Source organism: Stenella coeruleoalba (genome assembly GCF_951394435.1).
Source record: "Stenella coeruleoalba genome assembly, chromosome: 1".
Classification (NCBI taxonomy): domain Eukaryota; kingdom Metazoa; phylum Chordata; class Mammalia; order Artiodactyla; family Delphinidae; genus Stenella; species Stenella coeruleoalba.
The window spans coordinates 159,432,289-159,449,391 of record NC_137169.1 but is presented as its reverse complement, the minus strand read 5'-3'; the positions used below and the strand labels follow the sequence as shown (position 1 = coordinate 159,449,391).

The following is a 17,103-nucleotide window of genomic DNA, read 5'->3' as shown; positions in this document are numbered from 1 at the left end:
CACTATTTTATCTTCCAGGTCACTTACCCGTTCTTCTGCCTCAGTTACTCTGCTATTGATTCCTTCTAGAGAATTTTAAATTTCATTTATTGTGTTGTTCATTATTGTTTGTTTGCTCTTTAGTTCTTGTAGGTCCTTGTTAAATGTTTCTTGTATTTTCTCCATTCTATTTCCAAGATTTTGGATCATCTTTACTATCATTACTCTGTATTCTTTTTCAGGTAGACTGCCTGTTTCCTCTTCATTTGTTTGGTCTGGTGGGTTTTTACCTTGCTCCTTCATCTACTTCATATTTCTCTGTCTTCTCATTTTGTTTAACTTACTGTGTTTGGGGTCTCCTTTTCACAGGCTGCAGGTTCGTAGTTCCTGCTGTTTTTGATGTCTTGCCCCAGTGGGTGAGGCTGAACTAGTGGCTTGTGTAAGCTTCCTGGTGGGAGGGACTGGTGCCTGTGTTCTGTTGGGTGGGGCTGGATCTTGTGTTTCTGGTGGGCAGGGCCATGTCCGGTGCTGTGTTTTGGGGTGTTTGTGAACTTAGTATGATTTTAGGCAGCCTCTCTGGTAACAGGTGAGGTTGTGTTCCTGTCTTACTAGTTTTTTGGCATGGGGTGTCGAGCAGTGGAGTTGCTGGCCGTTGGGTGGACCTGGGTCTTAGCACTGAGATGGGGATCTCTGGGAGATCTCTCACTGATTGATAGTACATGGGGTTGGGAGGTCACTGGTGGTCCAATGTCCTGAACTCAGCTCTCCCACCTCAGAGGCCCAGGCCTGACACCAGGCCAGAGCACCAAGACCCTGTCAGCCACATGGCTCAGAAGAAAAGGGAGAAAAGAGGAAAGAAAATTTTTTAAAAATTTAAAAAACTAAAATTTAATAAATTATTAACATAAAAAATAATAATTTTTTAAAAAAGAGAGAGCAACTGAACCAATAAACAAATCCACAAGTGATAACAAGCACTAAAAACTAAACTAAGATAAACATAAAAATCAGAAACAAATCAGTTGCAGACAGCAAACTTCAAGTCTACAGTTGCTCCCAAAGTCCACCGCCTCAATTTTGGGAACATTTGTTGTCTATTCAGGTATTCCACAGATGCAGGGTACATCAAGTTGATTGTGGGGATTTAATCCGCTGCTCCTGAGGCTGCTGGGAGAAATTTCCCTTTCTCTTCTTTGTCCGCTCAGCTCCTGGGGTTCAGCTTTGGTTTTGGCCCCGCCTATGGTGTAGGTCTCCTGAGGGCATCTGTTCCCCACCCAGACAGGAAGGGGTTAAAGCAGCAGCTGATTAGGGGGCTCTTGCTCACTCAGGCCAGGGGGAGGGAGGGGTACAGTAGTCATAATTGGAATGTGGGGCGAGCCTGTGGTGGCATAGGCCGGTGTGACATTGCACCAGCCTGAGGCATGGTGTGTGTTCTCCCAGGAAATTTGTCCCTGGATCACAGGACCCTGACAGTGGTGTGCTGCACAGGCTCCTGGGGTGGTGTGGATAGTGACCTGTGCTTGCACACAAGATTCTTGGTGGCAGCGGTAGCAGCCTTAGTATTTCATGCCCATCTCTGGGGTCTGAGTTGACAGCCGTAGCTGGTGCCTGTCTCTGGAGGTCATTTAGGTGGTGCTCTGCCTTCTGTGGGCAGATGGGGAAGGAATCCCCTCTCCTCGCGCACCCCAAAACAATTGTCTCTTGCCTCTTCAGCAGTTCCAGACTTTTTCCCGGACTCCATCCCGGCTAGCTGTGGTGCATTAGCCCCTTTTAGGCTGTGTTCATGCAGCCAACGCCAGTCCTCCCCCTGGGATATGAACTCCAAAGCCTGAGCCTCAGCTCCCAGCCCCCACCCGCCCCGGCGGGTGAGCAGACAAGCCTCTTGGGCTGGTGAGTGCTGGTCGGCACAGATCCTCTGTGCAGGAATTTCTCCGCTTTGCCCTCTGCACCCCTGTTGCTGTGCTCTCCTCCGTGGCTCCGAAGATTCTCCCCTGCCCACCTCCCGTCCCCACCAGTGAAGGGGCTTCCTAGTGTGTGGCAACTTTTCCTCCTTCACAGCTCCCTCCAAAGGTGCAAGTCCCGTCCCTATTCTTTTGCCTCTGCTTTTTCTTTGTTCTTTTGCCCTTATCCAGGTACATGGGGATTTTCTTGCCTTTTGGGAAGTCTGAGGTCTTCTGCCAGCATTCAGTAGGTGTTCTGTAGGAGTTGTTCCACTTGTAGATGTATTTTTGATGTATTTGTGGGGAGGAAGGTGATTTCCACATCTTCCTCCTCCACCATCTTGAAGGTCCCCCCCAGTTCCTATACTTTTTATGGCCTAATTCCCTATTTTATAAGTTTGAGGCAATGGAACCAAATTGATGTACCTTATTTACCTCTAGAGTGATTTCGGTACTTATGGTCATGTAGATTATTTATATAGGTTCAATAAGAATCTGTCCTTTTTCTTACCAGAATATAATTAAATATTCACTATGCCAAAAATTCCACTTAATTAGGTGTGATAAGCCCTTTATTAAGGAACAAAGACTACATTTTACATGTGAGAATGACATCTATGAAGTCCTCCCAGGAAAACTTCTCTGGGATGGCTTTATGACTTATGAAATTCCAGCCTTACTGGTAGTAAAAATTTCATTTCCTGGCAGGCATATTAACAAATATGGGAATCTTAGAGAAAATAGTGCTAATAAGGATGGTAAAATTTCTTCTGACACAAAAGTTATTCCCAGCCCTAGGAGTTTTACAAGCCTCCAGACAGAAGTTCACTGTCAAGCCTCAATGTCATGTGGCTCTAATTCTGTTAGCCACTCAAAAAGGAAGTGTTTATATGTTACATAAACTCCTCTTGTTATGCCTGTGGAAATAAATTTTAGTCAAATAAAACAAAATATCAATTTAATAACACTGAGTCAGAAAACTGTTAATCGGCTTAGGTTTTCTCAAAGGCAAGAACTTGCCCACAGGAAAAGAAGAACTGCAGAAGCAAAACCTGACACTTTGCTCTGCTTCATTCATGACTGAGTACCACTGCGGGGTGGGGGTGGGGACATTCTACATCTGGAGATAATCCAAAAACAACAGGCTATCGTGACTGGCTCAGGACTCCAAAATAATAAACTCTGATTATTTCTCATAAAGATGGACTCTGGCAAAAACAATTTTTTTCTCCTTGATTTTTACTATGCTAACAAGTGAAGATAAACTGTGAATATGATGGACATGTGAGAAAGCTGCTAATTTCTACCATGAATATTGTAGCCTTGGTCATCTTCTTTTCCCTTTAAATACTTGTTGTGATTTGTATTTGACAAACCAATCTTTCTTTCTGAACTTGGACTCCCTTTTTGCTTTTGCAGTAAATTGTTTATTTGTCCAAATGTTTCTGTCTCTGAGTCTTTGATGGCATTTACTATGTGCTGACACTAACACCATATGCTGGAGCTGAGGACTTGGAAATGAACTTGGAGGAAGACACCTGCCTGTAAATAAAGAACTTCCCCTCAGATATTTGGCGGGATGTTAACACCACCTTCATTTGCTCTGACACTCCATGCAAAAGGAACGGATCCTCAAAACAGTTACGCCCAAGAGGCCACCCCTCTCGTCTGTGCCTCTCTTGCCCTACCTCATGCTTCAACCACTCTTGAATCCTCCCAGGTCTTGGAACATGGCAGCCTCTTCCCACCCCAGGCTTCTTCTGTTTCTCCTGCCTCACATGTTTTTGCCAAGCTAGTACCTGTTCCTTCACAATTCAGCTGAAACATCATTTCCCAAGGAAGAGTTCCCTGACCACCTGTAGCCTTTTATAAACTCTCCTAACCCTCAGAATTGCCTTGTTGAACTTTTCACAGTTGTAATAATTTATGTGATCCTTTGTTTAATGTCCATATTCTTTGCCAGACCATGTACTTCATGAGGACAGGCACTGATTCTCTGTTTTCGCTCACCTTTCTGCCCTCACCACCTCCCACGGTGCAAGGCAACTGTGCCTGCTCAGTAAGCATTGGTTGAATGAGTAAACGAATGATAAGAGCAGCGTGGGGGCTTAGAACAATTGGACCAGGGAAAAATTGTCAGGATGTTTGTTTTGCGATTTCATCGTACCTCCTGTGTTGGTTATTCACAAGGTGACAAGAACTATTGAAAGAGATGAAATTTCTAGAATTTCAGGTTCCAAACAAAATAGAAGAGTTTGGAGTTATGTACCATCTTGAGATCATTCATGTTTTCAGTCGTTCAATAAATACTTTACTAAGCATCTACTATGTGTCAAGTACTAGGGACGGACACAAAGGTGAATAAAACAGACACAGTCCTTGCCTTTACTGAGTTTACAGTCTAGTGAGGGAGGCAGACATTAATGACATCCACACTGACACACGAGATGTATTATAACCGAGTCACGTGCTAGGAGGAGAGGTACAAAGTACACTGACAGACCCAATAGGGGTTATCCCTCACTAGGGAGTCTGCCTTTTCCACAGGTGCCTGCTGAGCTGCAATCTGAAGGATGAGTAGGAGTGTTTAATTAAGCATATGCAGAGTATGACCTGCTGAATAAGGATGCACAAACCATACACACACAGTGGGCAGGTAACTCCCTCACTGTCTGAGCTTCCGCTTTGGGGAAATGAAAACCCCAGGGCAGTTTTGATTGAAGGCACAGTTTCAATACACTCACACAAAGAAAGTAAAGTGACAAGATTTATTACTTACAGATTCCAGAAACAGAGGAGGGAGGTGTGCATTGAGCTGGGGGCGGGGGCAGTCCTCTGTCCTGGGTCACAAGCCAGCAGGAGACAGAGAGTAAGCGCCTTTTACTTATAAGGTGGTTGGGGAGCACCACTAACTTTTCCAGGGCTCAACTTTAAGTGCTTATTTTAAAAGGTGTCCTGGGAAATGCAAAGCAGGACCTTGTGGCTGGAATCCTAAACTCAGGTCCTTATCTAAATGTCCAGACTCTGGGTGTGAGCGGAGTTATACTGTAAAATGCCTAGGCAGCAACTCAAAATAGCTGCCTCTTCACAGGAAGTGATGCAAACATGAAGTTCCTGCTGCTTGACGTGCCATGAATAAGTCCTTTGTCTCTGACCTCGGGTTCTTGTGTCTTCTGCCAGAATCCATGAGATTCTGTCTGTCTCATTAACTTGCAAGTAGTATAAAATCTCAGGCCCTTCATAGTTATTGACAGGCTAGTAGATGACATATACAAGGGCACTATGGTGGGAGAGAGTAGAGCAAATATAAGAAAGAAGGCATGAATGGATGAGTTATAAGGAGTGAAGGGGGCATGGCGTGAGATGAAGCTGAGAGGTGGTGTGCCATGGGACCCTTGGCCAATCCTGCTGGGGCAGGCCCAGGGGATGTCTTGGCTGTTATGACAATGCCACCTTCATGCAGGACATGTGGAACTAATAAACTGGGTTTGGGGGAGCACAGGACAAGGCTTGGGCTAATCTGTGCCTATGAAGTAATTTTTAACAAAGGAAGAGTGAACTTGGGTGTTTTCTTAACATCCTGCACCCTGTTATGAACATTTTTACGTGCCTACTACTTTGAAATACTTCTATTAGAGATTCAAGGAAGTCCACTTCCCAGTGCCCTAAACAAACAAGGGAAAGTTGTCATGGACTATCATTGCTGTCAATCATCTAGGGTACAAAAGAAGGCTAGTTGCCTTAAGAGGGTGAAGCCATGACCCTTTAGTATTCGTGAGTATGACTCTGGACAAACTGCTTTCTGACCATTTCTCTTAATAAAGAGATGTTTCTAGGGAGAGGAAGGAAGAGAAGGGGGACAGAGGGAGAGACCTCACCAAGAGAGGGCTGTGAAATCAGTGTGGCTAACATTGGATTATTACCTAATATGATTGTAAAAATAAAGGTACCTGTTCAGAAGCCCTCTGTCCCATTCTGGCAATTGGAGTTCTGAACTTTTCACTCCCTGCCTATTAATTAATTTATAGCCTGCAAAGAATGGAGTTGTCCAGGATCTTTGGCCAAAAAAAAGTATCCACAAACAGGGAACAAATCATGCAGAGCCTTGTTAAGAAGTTTTGTTCTTATCTGAAGAGCGATAAGAAACCACTGAGGGATCTAGAAAGGGGTGGCATCATTACACTCAGGTGTCAACAGAGAGGAGCTGAGAGTGTGGAGATTATTTACCTCCTGAGATTGTCTGCTCCTGGGGGAAATCAAGAGTTCCCTGAATTTTTACTCCTTGGTACTTCACTGCAGCCCCAGGCTTGCCAGATTCATACTCATTTTAACGGGCCTTTCAAAAAGGAAGCAAAGGGGCACCAGGTCTCAGAGCATTCTCAGCAATTTCCCACTCCTCTCCAGCCTTTCTTTAAAATAATCAGCACAGGCCAGCTGTGAGAAACAGCTTGGCGAGGGGGAGTGGGTCAGGCAGGGTGCTGCTGGGCTCAGGGAGAGAATAAATAACAGCCTTTTGCGGGGGTTACTGCTGGTTACAGAACTCAATTGTGCCCAGTTTCAACCTGGCCAAGGGCCCGGACAGAGGGCTGGAGAGGCAAAAGTAGAGGCTGCCAGAAAAGCCCAGAAACTGCTGGCTTTTGGAGGAAGGTGAGTGGGAGGCTGAGTTACTGGCCACAGGAGCCCCCAGATCATCCACCTGATGGCTTTTCTGCCGGCAGGTGCCTCAGGAAGACCTGGCCCACGTTTTCAGAACTCCCCAGGGTTTCTCAATCCAACTCAGGCGGCCCGCAGTGCTCGGCCCCGCCACTTTCCAGCCTGCTAGTTCCTTCACTGACACACAGCTCAGTTCCTGTACATGGCATGGTTTGGGGTGCGGGGGAGTGGAGTGGGACAGGTATAAGAGGAAGTTGGACGCCCAGGGAAGCGTCCTGTCTAGGCAGCTGGGCACCAGGAGCCTGAGGGCAAAGGAAGAGGCCATGCCGTGCCCCCCTCTGCTGCAGCCAGGATGGGTCTGAGGGTGGCTCAGACAGGTCTCTGGGTTGGCCACAGAGCCACTCTGCAGAGGGGCTGGCCTCCTACCTACTGTGGGAGGGGTAGCAGAGTTGGCGGGGAGAGAGATGAGGAGGCGGGTGTGAGGAGGCCCTGGATTCCTTTATGGTGGGGGGTGCAGGGAGCAGGGGGAAGGGCAGGAGGTACTTGCAGGGGGTCTCACCCTGGATTTCCCTTCAGGTTTTGTGGTCCTGGTGCTGCCCCAGAGCTGTAAGTAACCCCTTTTAAGTCACGGGAGGTGGGGGTGTGGTGAGGGCTGTGTGGAAGGGACCTTGCCACTGAGGTAGCGCTTTTCCAGTTTCTTCTGTGATTCAAATGGTTCAGAAATATTAACATTTGTTAAACCAAGGTGATGAGTATATAGGTGTTGATTATACTATTCTCTACTTTTCTGTATATTTAAAATTTTTGAAAATTAAAAACTTTCAAAGGCTCAGGTTCAATGAAGGCTTCAACTAATCGCTTACTGGGAACCACTAACAGGAGACCAGTAGCAGCATGGATGAGTGATGCCCAGTTATTCCTCCACAGTCAAGAGGGCAGAAAAGGCCTACTTTGCAGCAGGAAAAATTAGAATGAGCAGGGAGGAGGAACTTCCGGGTCCATTGGGATATTGTGCCCCAGCTCGGGGGATGGACTGAAGGGGCCTGGGGGCTGCCATTCTGGGTGGGTTACAAGTTAGGGGCACTCCCACAGGAAGGCAGAGAAGAGATGGGCCAGAGCCTCTCAGATCAAGGACTCCACTGAAGGTCCTGCAAGACTCTCGCCTGAAGGCCAGGGTCTTCTGATATGGCTGTCGGGTCCCTCTTCTCCTTCAAAGTCACTGCCTCCAGGAAGCCTTCTTTACTTGTACCAAGTCCCATTTCATCTTTATTCATAGGCACCCCCCTCACCCCATACAGTGTTCTGTTCTTAGTCTGCAGTATGTTTATCTACTATATTTGATCTTTTCTAAGCATTTTCAAAATAGACCTTATTTTCATCAGACAGAGGACTCCCCTGAGCCAGCCCTTTGCATTTAGAATTCTAACTTTGCTCACAATTCTGCCCATCAACCCCGCCCCCCAAAACCCCATTAGTGCTCAGCTCAGGGCTCAGCCAGAGGGTCCCTGGCTCAGTCTTGGCCTTCTCCTCAGGTGCTGCATACAAGCTGATCTGCTACTACACCAGCTGGTCCCAGTACCGGGAGGGTGATGGGAGCTGCTTCCCAGACGCCATCGACCCCTTCCTCTGTACCCACATCATCTACAGCTTTGCCAACATAAGCAACAATGCGATCGACACCTGGGAGTGGAATGATGTGACACTCTATGACACACTGAACACACTCAAGAACAGGTTGGGCCACTGGCTGGCCAGGGAAGGAGGAAGATGGAGGGCTAGCAGGGCTGGTCTCAGGGCAGCGTACTCCTGCTCAAGAGGGTGGGCGAGGTCCCCAGTACTCACCTCTGGGTGGAGAACTGGAGGGCCTTGGCTTAAGTGGGAAGAAGTGATGAGGGCAGGTGTCAGGGTGTAGAAGAAGACCATAGAAGAAGGTACAGCTGAGCTCCCCTGGGAAAAGGACCCCTCTCCGTCCTCTGAGGGTGCCTCTCCACGGAGAAGGTCCTCATGACTCTATTTTGCCATATCCTGGCTTCCCCACTGGAGGGAACAAATATGGGCAACATATCTCAGAGTAACTGCCACAAATGCTTAGAAAGTCTTAGAATACTGAACCTCAGGGTTGGAGGGACCTCAGAGGCCTGATTCAGCCTCCCACCCAAAGCTAGAAGCCTGATACAGCCTCCTAAATGTGGGGCCACCCCATGTCACAGCAGCTTCACTCAACCCCTGCCCTCCTGCCTCCCTGTGCCCCACAGGAATCCCAACCTGAAGACCCTTCTATCTGTTGGAGGATGGAACTTTGGTTCTCAAAGGTAGGATGACTCATCCCCCAGAGGTTGATGGAATAGGAGGAGGCATAGCTTTCTCCTCATCCACTGGATGGGGGTCACAGGGACCCCAGACTGGTCAGGCACAGGGGTCTGAATGGTTGTCAGGAGCCTGCCTCATGTACAACCACGAAATCAGAGCGCAGAGAGGGAAAGGAACTTGTCAAGAGTCACACAGCAAGGTGGCAGCCAATGCCCTTTTTACTACTTCTCAGACATGAAAACAAAGAAATTTGGGGCGGCGAGGGATACTGTCCTAAGGGCTGGAAGGAGAGAGATGGAATGAATGGGAAATTTGGGAGTGGAGCCCCTGTGAGGACATCCTGGAGTGGGTAGAATTGGAGCAGGCTTTAAAAAGGGGGCAAAGATGGCCATAGCAGCTCTCATTTACTGAGCTGTTACTATGTGTCAGGCATCCTATCCAACCATTATCACATGTAATCCTCATAATAGCACTATGAGATGTTACATTTATGCCCATTTTACAGATGAGAAAACTGAGGTTCAGGTTATAACCTGCTCAAAGTGGCTTGGCTAGTAGGTGATAGAGCCAGGGATATCTGGCTCCAAAGCACATGGTCTTTCTAAGATAATTGGAGGTGGGTCCTGTCCCAACCATGCCCTCCTAGAGCTGTGTGGGTTCAGACTCCCAGCTCCACATGCCCCAGAGACCCTTCCAGAGGGCTAAGGCACCCAGCGTGTTGGTACTGAGCCCTCTACTGGGCTGATTTCGGTTCTAGATTTTCCAAAATAACCTCCAACACCTGGAGTCGCAGAACTTTCATCAAGCTGGTGCCACCATTTCTGCGGACCCATGGCTTTGATGGACTGGACCGAGCCTGGCTCTACCCCGGGCAGAGAGACGAGCAGCATCTCACTGCTCTGGTCAAGGTGCTGGTTGGGTCAGGGAAAAGGGCAGGGAGGTAGGGAGCATCAGGGAGTGGGGAGGGCAGAAGCTGTCTTCAGAGATATTCTCCTGAGGCAGGCAAAGGGGGACTGAGGCCTCTTTGCTGCAGGGTCCTGAGATCTGGACCAGGGATAAGACAAACAAGCCTGTGTCCTGAGATCTCACACAGCAAGGAAGACATCTTTTGACAACAGTGGGAGGTAGGGTGGGGTTCTAAGAGGCAGAGGTCACTAAGCGGAGAACCCATTCCTCACTGCCTATATTCATTCCCAAACCAACACTGCCCACTCCCCAGCATGCACTGCATCAGAGGTACTCAGTTACCCCAGGGACAGAGTGATCATTTAAACAAACTGTTCACGGTACAATATAAATCACTTTAATTTTGTGTTCTCCTTTATAAGCTTGAACAAAGTACAGACCAACAGGTAAATATCTTCCAGCATCATCTGAGGACCAAGTGGGATCACTCTCTATCCTCATGGTCCCTCCAGGACAGAGAATAATTGAGTGTTGATGAGTATGCACGGGGTGTAGGGACGAGATTGGTCCAAACAATTTTTTAGGAAAAAGATGGGTGAGTCTGAGGATGAGACCACTTTATCGTTCCCACTGAGCTCCAGTCAGGTTGGAGATTACAGCAGACAGCGAAGGCCAATGACATGCTCAGAGATCTTTCGTCTCAAGCCTTGCTGTCACTCACCTGCCTCTCTCCCAACAGGAAATGGAGGCTGAGTTTGCAAGGGAAACCCAGGCAGGAGCAGAGCAACTCCTGCTCAGCGCGGCAGTGCCTGCTGGGAAGATTGCCATTGACAGAGGCTATGACATCGCCCAGATATCCCGGTGAATCTCCTTCCTGATGCACTCTGCCCTAGCACTCCATGTACAATCAGAAGACTGGGCTTCTAGTCCCAGTTTCTCCAAAGATGTGTGACCTTGAGCAAGTCACTTCCCCTCTGTGTGCCTCAGCCTCCCCATCTGTCAAACGGGGCAAAACGATCCCTGTCCTTCCTTTTCATTTGGGGTATTGCGCTGCTCAGTTGAGAAAGTCGTTATGAATGTATGTATTTGTGGAAAAGGAAGCAGGGAAAGTTATACAAACCAGCCAGTCACTAGTCTCTGGAGGGGCAAGGCAGCAGTAATGATACCTTTCATTTCCAGGCTGCTGGGGAGTCCTCACAGTGCTGTCACATGCAGGTGGCCCCCTCCCTTTCCTGTTCACCCCGCCCCTCCTCCTCGCCTGCCTCCTCATGCGTGAGAATGAGCGGTCCCCAGCCAAGCAGGCTGACCTCTCGGTGCAACAACGGCATGGGTCTTAGGAAACCCAAGAGTGAAAGACAAAGGCTCTTCGCTCTGACTTTAGAATCTTCTTTAGGGTCTTAGGGAGTGTAGACTTGGTGCTTTAATTGATCACTTAGAGGGTGGGAATGAGGTGGCTCTCAACCATTTGCCCCAAACACCTGAAGCTCATGTTCATGCAATCCACCTGCAGACCCTACACCTTTGTGTGTGGAAACCTTACTTCCCACCAGGAGGAATCATAGGTTCAGGCCATCCTTTGGTCCTGCTCTCTCCCGACAAGGCTAGCTGTTGATGCCACTTGTAATCTGCTTTCTCAAAGATGAATGTGGCTGGAGTGGAGGGGGTGACGTGTGTTGGAGGCCAGCTCCCAACTGTGTGCTGGGGGCGGATTGGAAGGACCCCATTCTTGCCTTGAATGCTCCTGTGGGACCCTGAGCCCACGTCCCAGTGTGGCACAAGGGACGTGGTCCAGCAGCCTAGACAGCGGGTCACTGGGTTCTGCTGGGTTTGGGGTTAATGGCTTTTCTCTTGGCTGCCTGTTTCTCCAGCTCACATCCTGCTAGGGTGGCGCGCTTTTTCAATTTTTCGCCTTGCCCTGCATCCACCCTTCCACAGACACCTGCACTTCATCAGCCTTCTGACCTACGACTTTCATGGAGCGTGGCGCCAGACCATAGCACATCACAGCCCCCTATTCCGGGGCCGGGAAGATACAAGTTCTGACAGATTCAGCAATGCTGTGAGTGTCCCAAAGGAGGGAGGGCTGAGAGGGGACCACAGACATGCCACTTGCCAGAGCTCAGACACCAACCTCTCCACTCCTCAGTAATCCTGCAAGGGAGGGGTTATAGGGCCCACCTCACAGATGAGGAAACTGAGGCCCAAAGTTTATGCATTCTCCACAGCTCTGGGAACTGGGGAGGTGATACTTCCATAAAGAGTCAGGACATCTCCTGACGGACCTGTAGGGTGGACCTAGTGAAGGCAGAGGGCAGACTGAAGAGAGCACAGAGAAGGCTGGGGGCTGAGAGGGCAAGAGTCTAGTCTAGACCTGCCATTGTTTGCTGTGTAACCTGGGCCAATCGCCAGATTTCTGCAACTATCGAACAGTAATAATCCCTTCCTATACCTAAGAGGATTTTTTTCAAGACTGAAATTACACAATGCTTTTTAGACTGACATAATAGGTTCCCAGAAGGAAGGGAATTCCAGACGCGTCTAGACCTGGAACTCCACCTTTCAAGGCAGCAGTGGGAACTGCACAACCTTTCCCCTCCTAGACCACCAGCATCTAACTGCTCAAACTGTCCTGCCCTACCCACCCACAGGACTACGCTGTGAGCTGTGTGTTGAGGCCGGGGGCCCAGGCCAATAAGCTGGTGATGGGTATCTCCACTTTTGGGAGGAGCTTCACCCTGGCCTCTTCCAAGACAGATGTGGGAGCCCCGACCTCAGGGCCAGGAATACCAGGTCGGTTCACCAAGGAGAAAGGGACTCTCACCTACTATGAGGTATGAGCTGGGGAGAAGGTAAGATTTCCCGGGGCACCCGCAGCCCCGAGGAATATGAGCCTCCCACCCCACCCACACTTTACTCCTTTGGAAATTAAAAAAAATGTTCCAGCAGACCTAGCACTCTGGAGAAGAGGGAGGAGGAGGCCAGGCACATCCTGTCTGCACCCCCTCTGGCCACCAAGTTGGGGGCCTTCCTTCTAGCCCAGGAAAAAGCAATGGCCAAGAGGTAGGTTCTTTTGTTTCGGCCCATCCTCTGCTGCTCTGTGCTGCCTTGGGCCGGTCCTCAGTGTCAAAGCACTATTTCCCACATCCCTGTTTAAGATGCAGGAAGCTAATCAGAGCCCCCATAATGCCCTCAGGTTACAGCAGCTACAGAATCCTGGGATCTTTGCATCTGTTTTAAGTAAAGTTGTGCGAAGCCTGCAGTCTCTAGGGGAAGATGTAGCCTGCAGGAAGAAGCAAGGGGCTGAGAGATTTGGGCTGTGGCGTCCCCCTGGTGACCCGCAAAGTCTCAGCACAGCTCCCCACACCACGCCTGCCCTGTTCTCTGTTCAGATCTGTGACTTTCTCCGCGGAGCCACGGTCCATAGACTCCTTGGTCAGCAGGTCCCCTATGCCACTAAGGGCAACCAGTGGGTGGGGTATGACGACCAGGAGAGCATCAAAAACAAGGTATGTACCTAAGGCCACACCCCAAGTTGAAGAGGGGGAGGGAAGCCCCCTGCACCGAGGGTGGGGCTTGGCTACAGAGGTGTTTGGGGTCTCAGGTGTCTGCTTTTCTCTCCCATGGGGAGGTGTCCAGATAGCACGCCCTCCATAAGCACCCTGGCCCAGGGAACCCAGCCCTGCCTGCTCTGGGTCTCCAGAGCAGGTGCGGTACCTGAGGAACAGGGAGCTGGCTGGCGCCATGGTGTGGGCCCTGGACTTGGATGACTTTCAGGGCACCTTCTGCGGACAGAATCTGCACTTCCCTCTCACCAGTGCTATCGAGGATGCGCTGCTGAGGTGTAGCCTTCGGTTCTTGGGCACACAGTGGGGCAGAGATCACTTGGCCCTGACTGGCTAGGAGCCTGATCACCTGCCCTGCTGGGTCCCCTGTTGAGCTTCAGTCTCCCTTCCTTGGGCCCATGCGGAGGGCCACAGCTCTGCCATCTGAGCTCAGCTCTGGTGGACAGGCAGGTAGGAGTGGGGCTGTGGGACCAGCACAGTGTAAGACACGGGGTCAGCACATAGCTGCTGATTAAGGAGCATGCTCAACTCCTCCAGGCCCCACACAAGGAGATTTCTTCCACTCCCTTACCCCCAGGCCTCTATGCCTAAGGACACCCTTTTGGCAAGCTGTACCACTGCAGAGTGAAATATCTTACAAGAAGCAGCGACCACGCTAATTATATCCTCTGCAAAGCCCAGCTTGAAACCTTTACTCAGGGCCATAATCAGGTCCCCACTCCACTTCCCTTTCCTGATTCTGCAGCTGCTCAATAAAGCACTGGGGCCCGCCAGTTACTAGCGCTTGCTTCAGTCTATCTTTGTGGTCCCACTGGACCCACGGGGCTCACCTCCCCCATCTCTTCTGGATTCCTCTCTCTCAGGCTGGGTAGTCCTGAGCTGCGGAAAATGAGACCACCCTGTCCTCTGCCGGGCCCCAAGAAGTCCCCCAAAGAGGCAAGCATCGCCAGACCCATCAGTCATGGACTTAACCCAAGAGGGCTGATGGGCTTCCGGATCTTAAAGTCATTGTCGTCCAGACTTCTCGATACAGTTCCTTGTTGAAAGAAGCCTTTTCTGTTTCCAGGGGCTAGCAAGCACTAGGAAGGAAACCCTTTAACACCAATCCTTCATCTCCTCTCACCTCGGGGAGATGTAGGAGCCAACACAGGGTCAGGTTAGAGAGAGCCCTGACCCTGGACTCTCAGGGCTAGAAGGAGACACCTATGTTATCTCACATACTCTCCCTCCGTCCCAGGCCTAGAGTCTCTACAGGGCTTGAGAGCTAGCCTTCCAACCTCCCCCCACACTCTCAGTGACCAGTTGCTCATTACCTTAGAGGAACCCTTTCCATTGCTGGACTGAAATCAGTCAGATGTCCTAGGGCTGTAACCCAGCCCTCTGTCTCTCCCCTCTTGGGACATAGCCCTCAGCCCATGCAGAGACCAAGACTCCTCAGCTGAGCCTGGGACATGAGGTGGGGGCCAGATGGGACGGGATGAGTCAAACGGGATGAGCGCAGACCAGCCAGCCTTCCAGGCTTTATGAAGTAGAGATGTTCTCAGCAGTTTCTGTGAACTCCCAGAGCCCCAAACATGCCTTGTATCCCAAGAGAGTTCAGCTGCATGCTCCAAAACCAAAGAGAATTTATCTGTGGATTCCCTAGTGTTTGGATTATCTGTGACTTGGCCTAGTGATTTGTGACACTGGTTTGAGGTGTGGGGAAGAAAATACCTATCGGCCTCCCTGAAATCTGAACCAGCTGGAGCAGGGCAGATGCAACTGATCCCAAGGTCACTGCCAAGCTAAAGGAAAAGAGAGTGAGAACTTGGCCAGAGCTTCAGGGGTACCTGGCATTTCACTGCTGGCCAATGGGCCAAGCATTCCCTCATCCCTGCCCACTGCCTACCCTACCACACAGGGGTCTTTGAAAAGCCAGGGGCTGTGAGTCCTCCAGGGAAGTCAACCCCCACCCTACCTCCCCTGGCCACCCTTCCCCCATCCTGAGACAGTCTCTGGAGGGCTGACTCAGGGTCCTGCAGAGTTAGTCACATTCACTTATAGCTGCAGAGTCAGAGGCCAGGGATAGAGATCGGGTCTCCAGTCCTGGAGGACTGCCCAGCAGGACACTGAGTCACCCGGCAGAGGGCACGGGCACCCAAGCAGGGCAGGATCTGGAGGCTCCCCAGGCCCTCCACTGCCTCTCCCCAACAAGGACAGCCACTGGTGAGAGGTGGCCACACTCCTGTGCCCCTAAACCCTGGGGCAGGGGGAGAGCATGCATACCACTGAGGGACCTAAATAAATTACATGTGTATTGATTTTTAAATTATGGGATGTATCATACAAGCTAAAGAGTGCGTAAAATGTATTTGTTTAATTTAAAGAATTACTATACAGTGAAAGCCTGTGTAACCACCACCCAGGACAGGAAATGAGACCTCATTAGTGCCCCTGAAACTCCACAGTCACACACCTCCCTGTCCCTCTGCCCAGAGGCAGGCACTGTCCTGACCTTCCCTGCCTTCTTTTGTGGTCTCACCCACTAGAGACACCCCTTGAAGAAGAGAGCTGGTGCTCCCCGTGCCTGAATTGAATATGAAAGGTGTCTCATCGCTCTCTGTGCCTGGGTCCTTTGCTCCCCGTTATGTCTGTTAGATCAACCATGTAGCTGAAGTTTGCTCATTTTATATTCCATTTTTGGTTTAGAGGAGCACACACATGTCACAGTTATTTAGGCATTCCCCTGCTGAGGGAGAGCTGTGTTCTCCAGATTTGGTGTTACAAACAATGCTGCTGTGAATGTTTGCATGCATGTCTCCTGGGGCACAGGTGTGAGACTTTCTGGGGGTGTAACTGCTGGGTCATAGAATTTGCACATTTTCAATCTGACTAGATACTGTCTCACTTTTTCCAAAGAGATTGCTCCCATCTACACTCCCACCAGCAATGAGAGTTCTTGTTACTTCCCCTCCTCCCTGACACATGTTATTTTCAGGCTTATTAAATCATTCCCAATCTTACTGTTTTATTGGATGAATGACTCAATGACTAGGAATTTGGGTGTACCTGCCTCATTTCCCCGTGGCATGCAGATGTCCTGCTTCGAAGAATACAAGTCTCAGAGTGCTGTCCTCCTCCAAGGTCTCTTCCAGACCTGTCTTATGAATTGATTTTACCCCCAAGGGCTAGGGGACTGTCATAGTGTTCTCTGTAACAGACGGGGAAACTGAGGTCCAGAGCAGGGATTGGAGAGGCTGGGTAACCAGGGGCCTTAGACTCCCTTCCTGGGGTCCCATTGCTAGAAGACCTTCCTCCAATCAGGCCCACCTTGGGCATCCCAATTCCCTCCCTCTCTAGGCCCTCAACCTCAGGGAATGTGAGGACCAGGGGAGTGTGGGACCCTAGGGACAAAGCTGGGAGTGCTCCCAAGAGAAGGCTGTTTCCAGGCTGTCTGGAACCCCAGCACCCAAGCTGAGAAGCCCTGGGCACAAGTGGTCCCCCAGAGGCCAAACACACAGAGCCTGATCTGGGTTCGTTCTCCAGATGGAAGCTCTCGTTCCCATTGCCCTGACCCCTGGCGCAGGCTCCTGGCAATGTCCCATCTCACCGATCTGTACCCTCCTCCCATCTGGGCACCAGAACCCTGCCTGCTGAGATCCAGTCGGGGTGATGGACGAGGTCGTGCGCTCCTCAAGGGACCCTTGCAGTCCTCCGCCAGAGCTATTCCTGGCTTCAGCGCCTCCCCACGCACCCCCCCAGTCCCCCTGCCT

General features: G+C 50.2%; 1 protein-coding gene across 1 annotated transcript; it reads left to right on the top strand.

Annotated features, from left to right (window-relative positions):
• Window positions 1–3,885: 3,885 nt before the first annotated feature.
• On the top strand, window positions 3,886–17,051 carry CHI3L1 (chitinase 3 like 1; the record flags this gene model as incomplete). The annotated part of the gene is made up of 10 exons (XM_079904351.1): window positions 3,886–3,961; window positions 7,149–7,178; window positions 8,105–8,306; window positions 8,828–8,884; window positions 9,640–9,790; window positions 10,528–10,649; window positions 11,724–11,847; window positions 12,437–12,619; window positions 13,178–13,294; window positions 13,494–17,051. The coding sequence occupies 10 exons, from the start codon at window positions 3,886–3,888 to the stop codon at window positions 13,686–13,688; spliced, it is 1,257 nt and encodes a 418-aa protein (XP_079760477.1). The 3' UTR covers window positions 13,689–17,051.
• Between the last annotated feature and the right edge of the window lie 52 nt (window positions 17,052–17,103).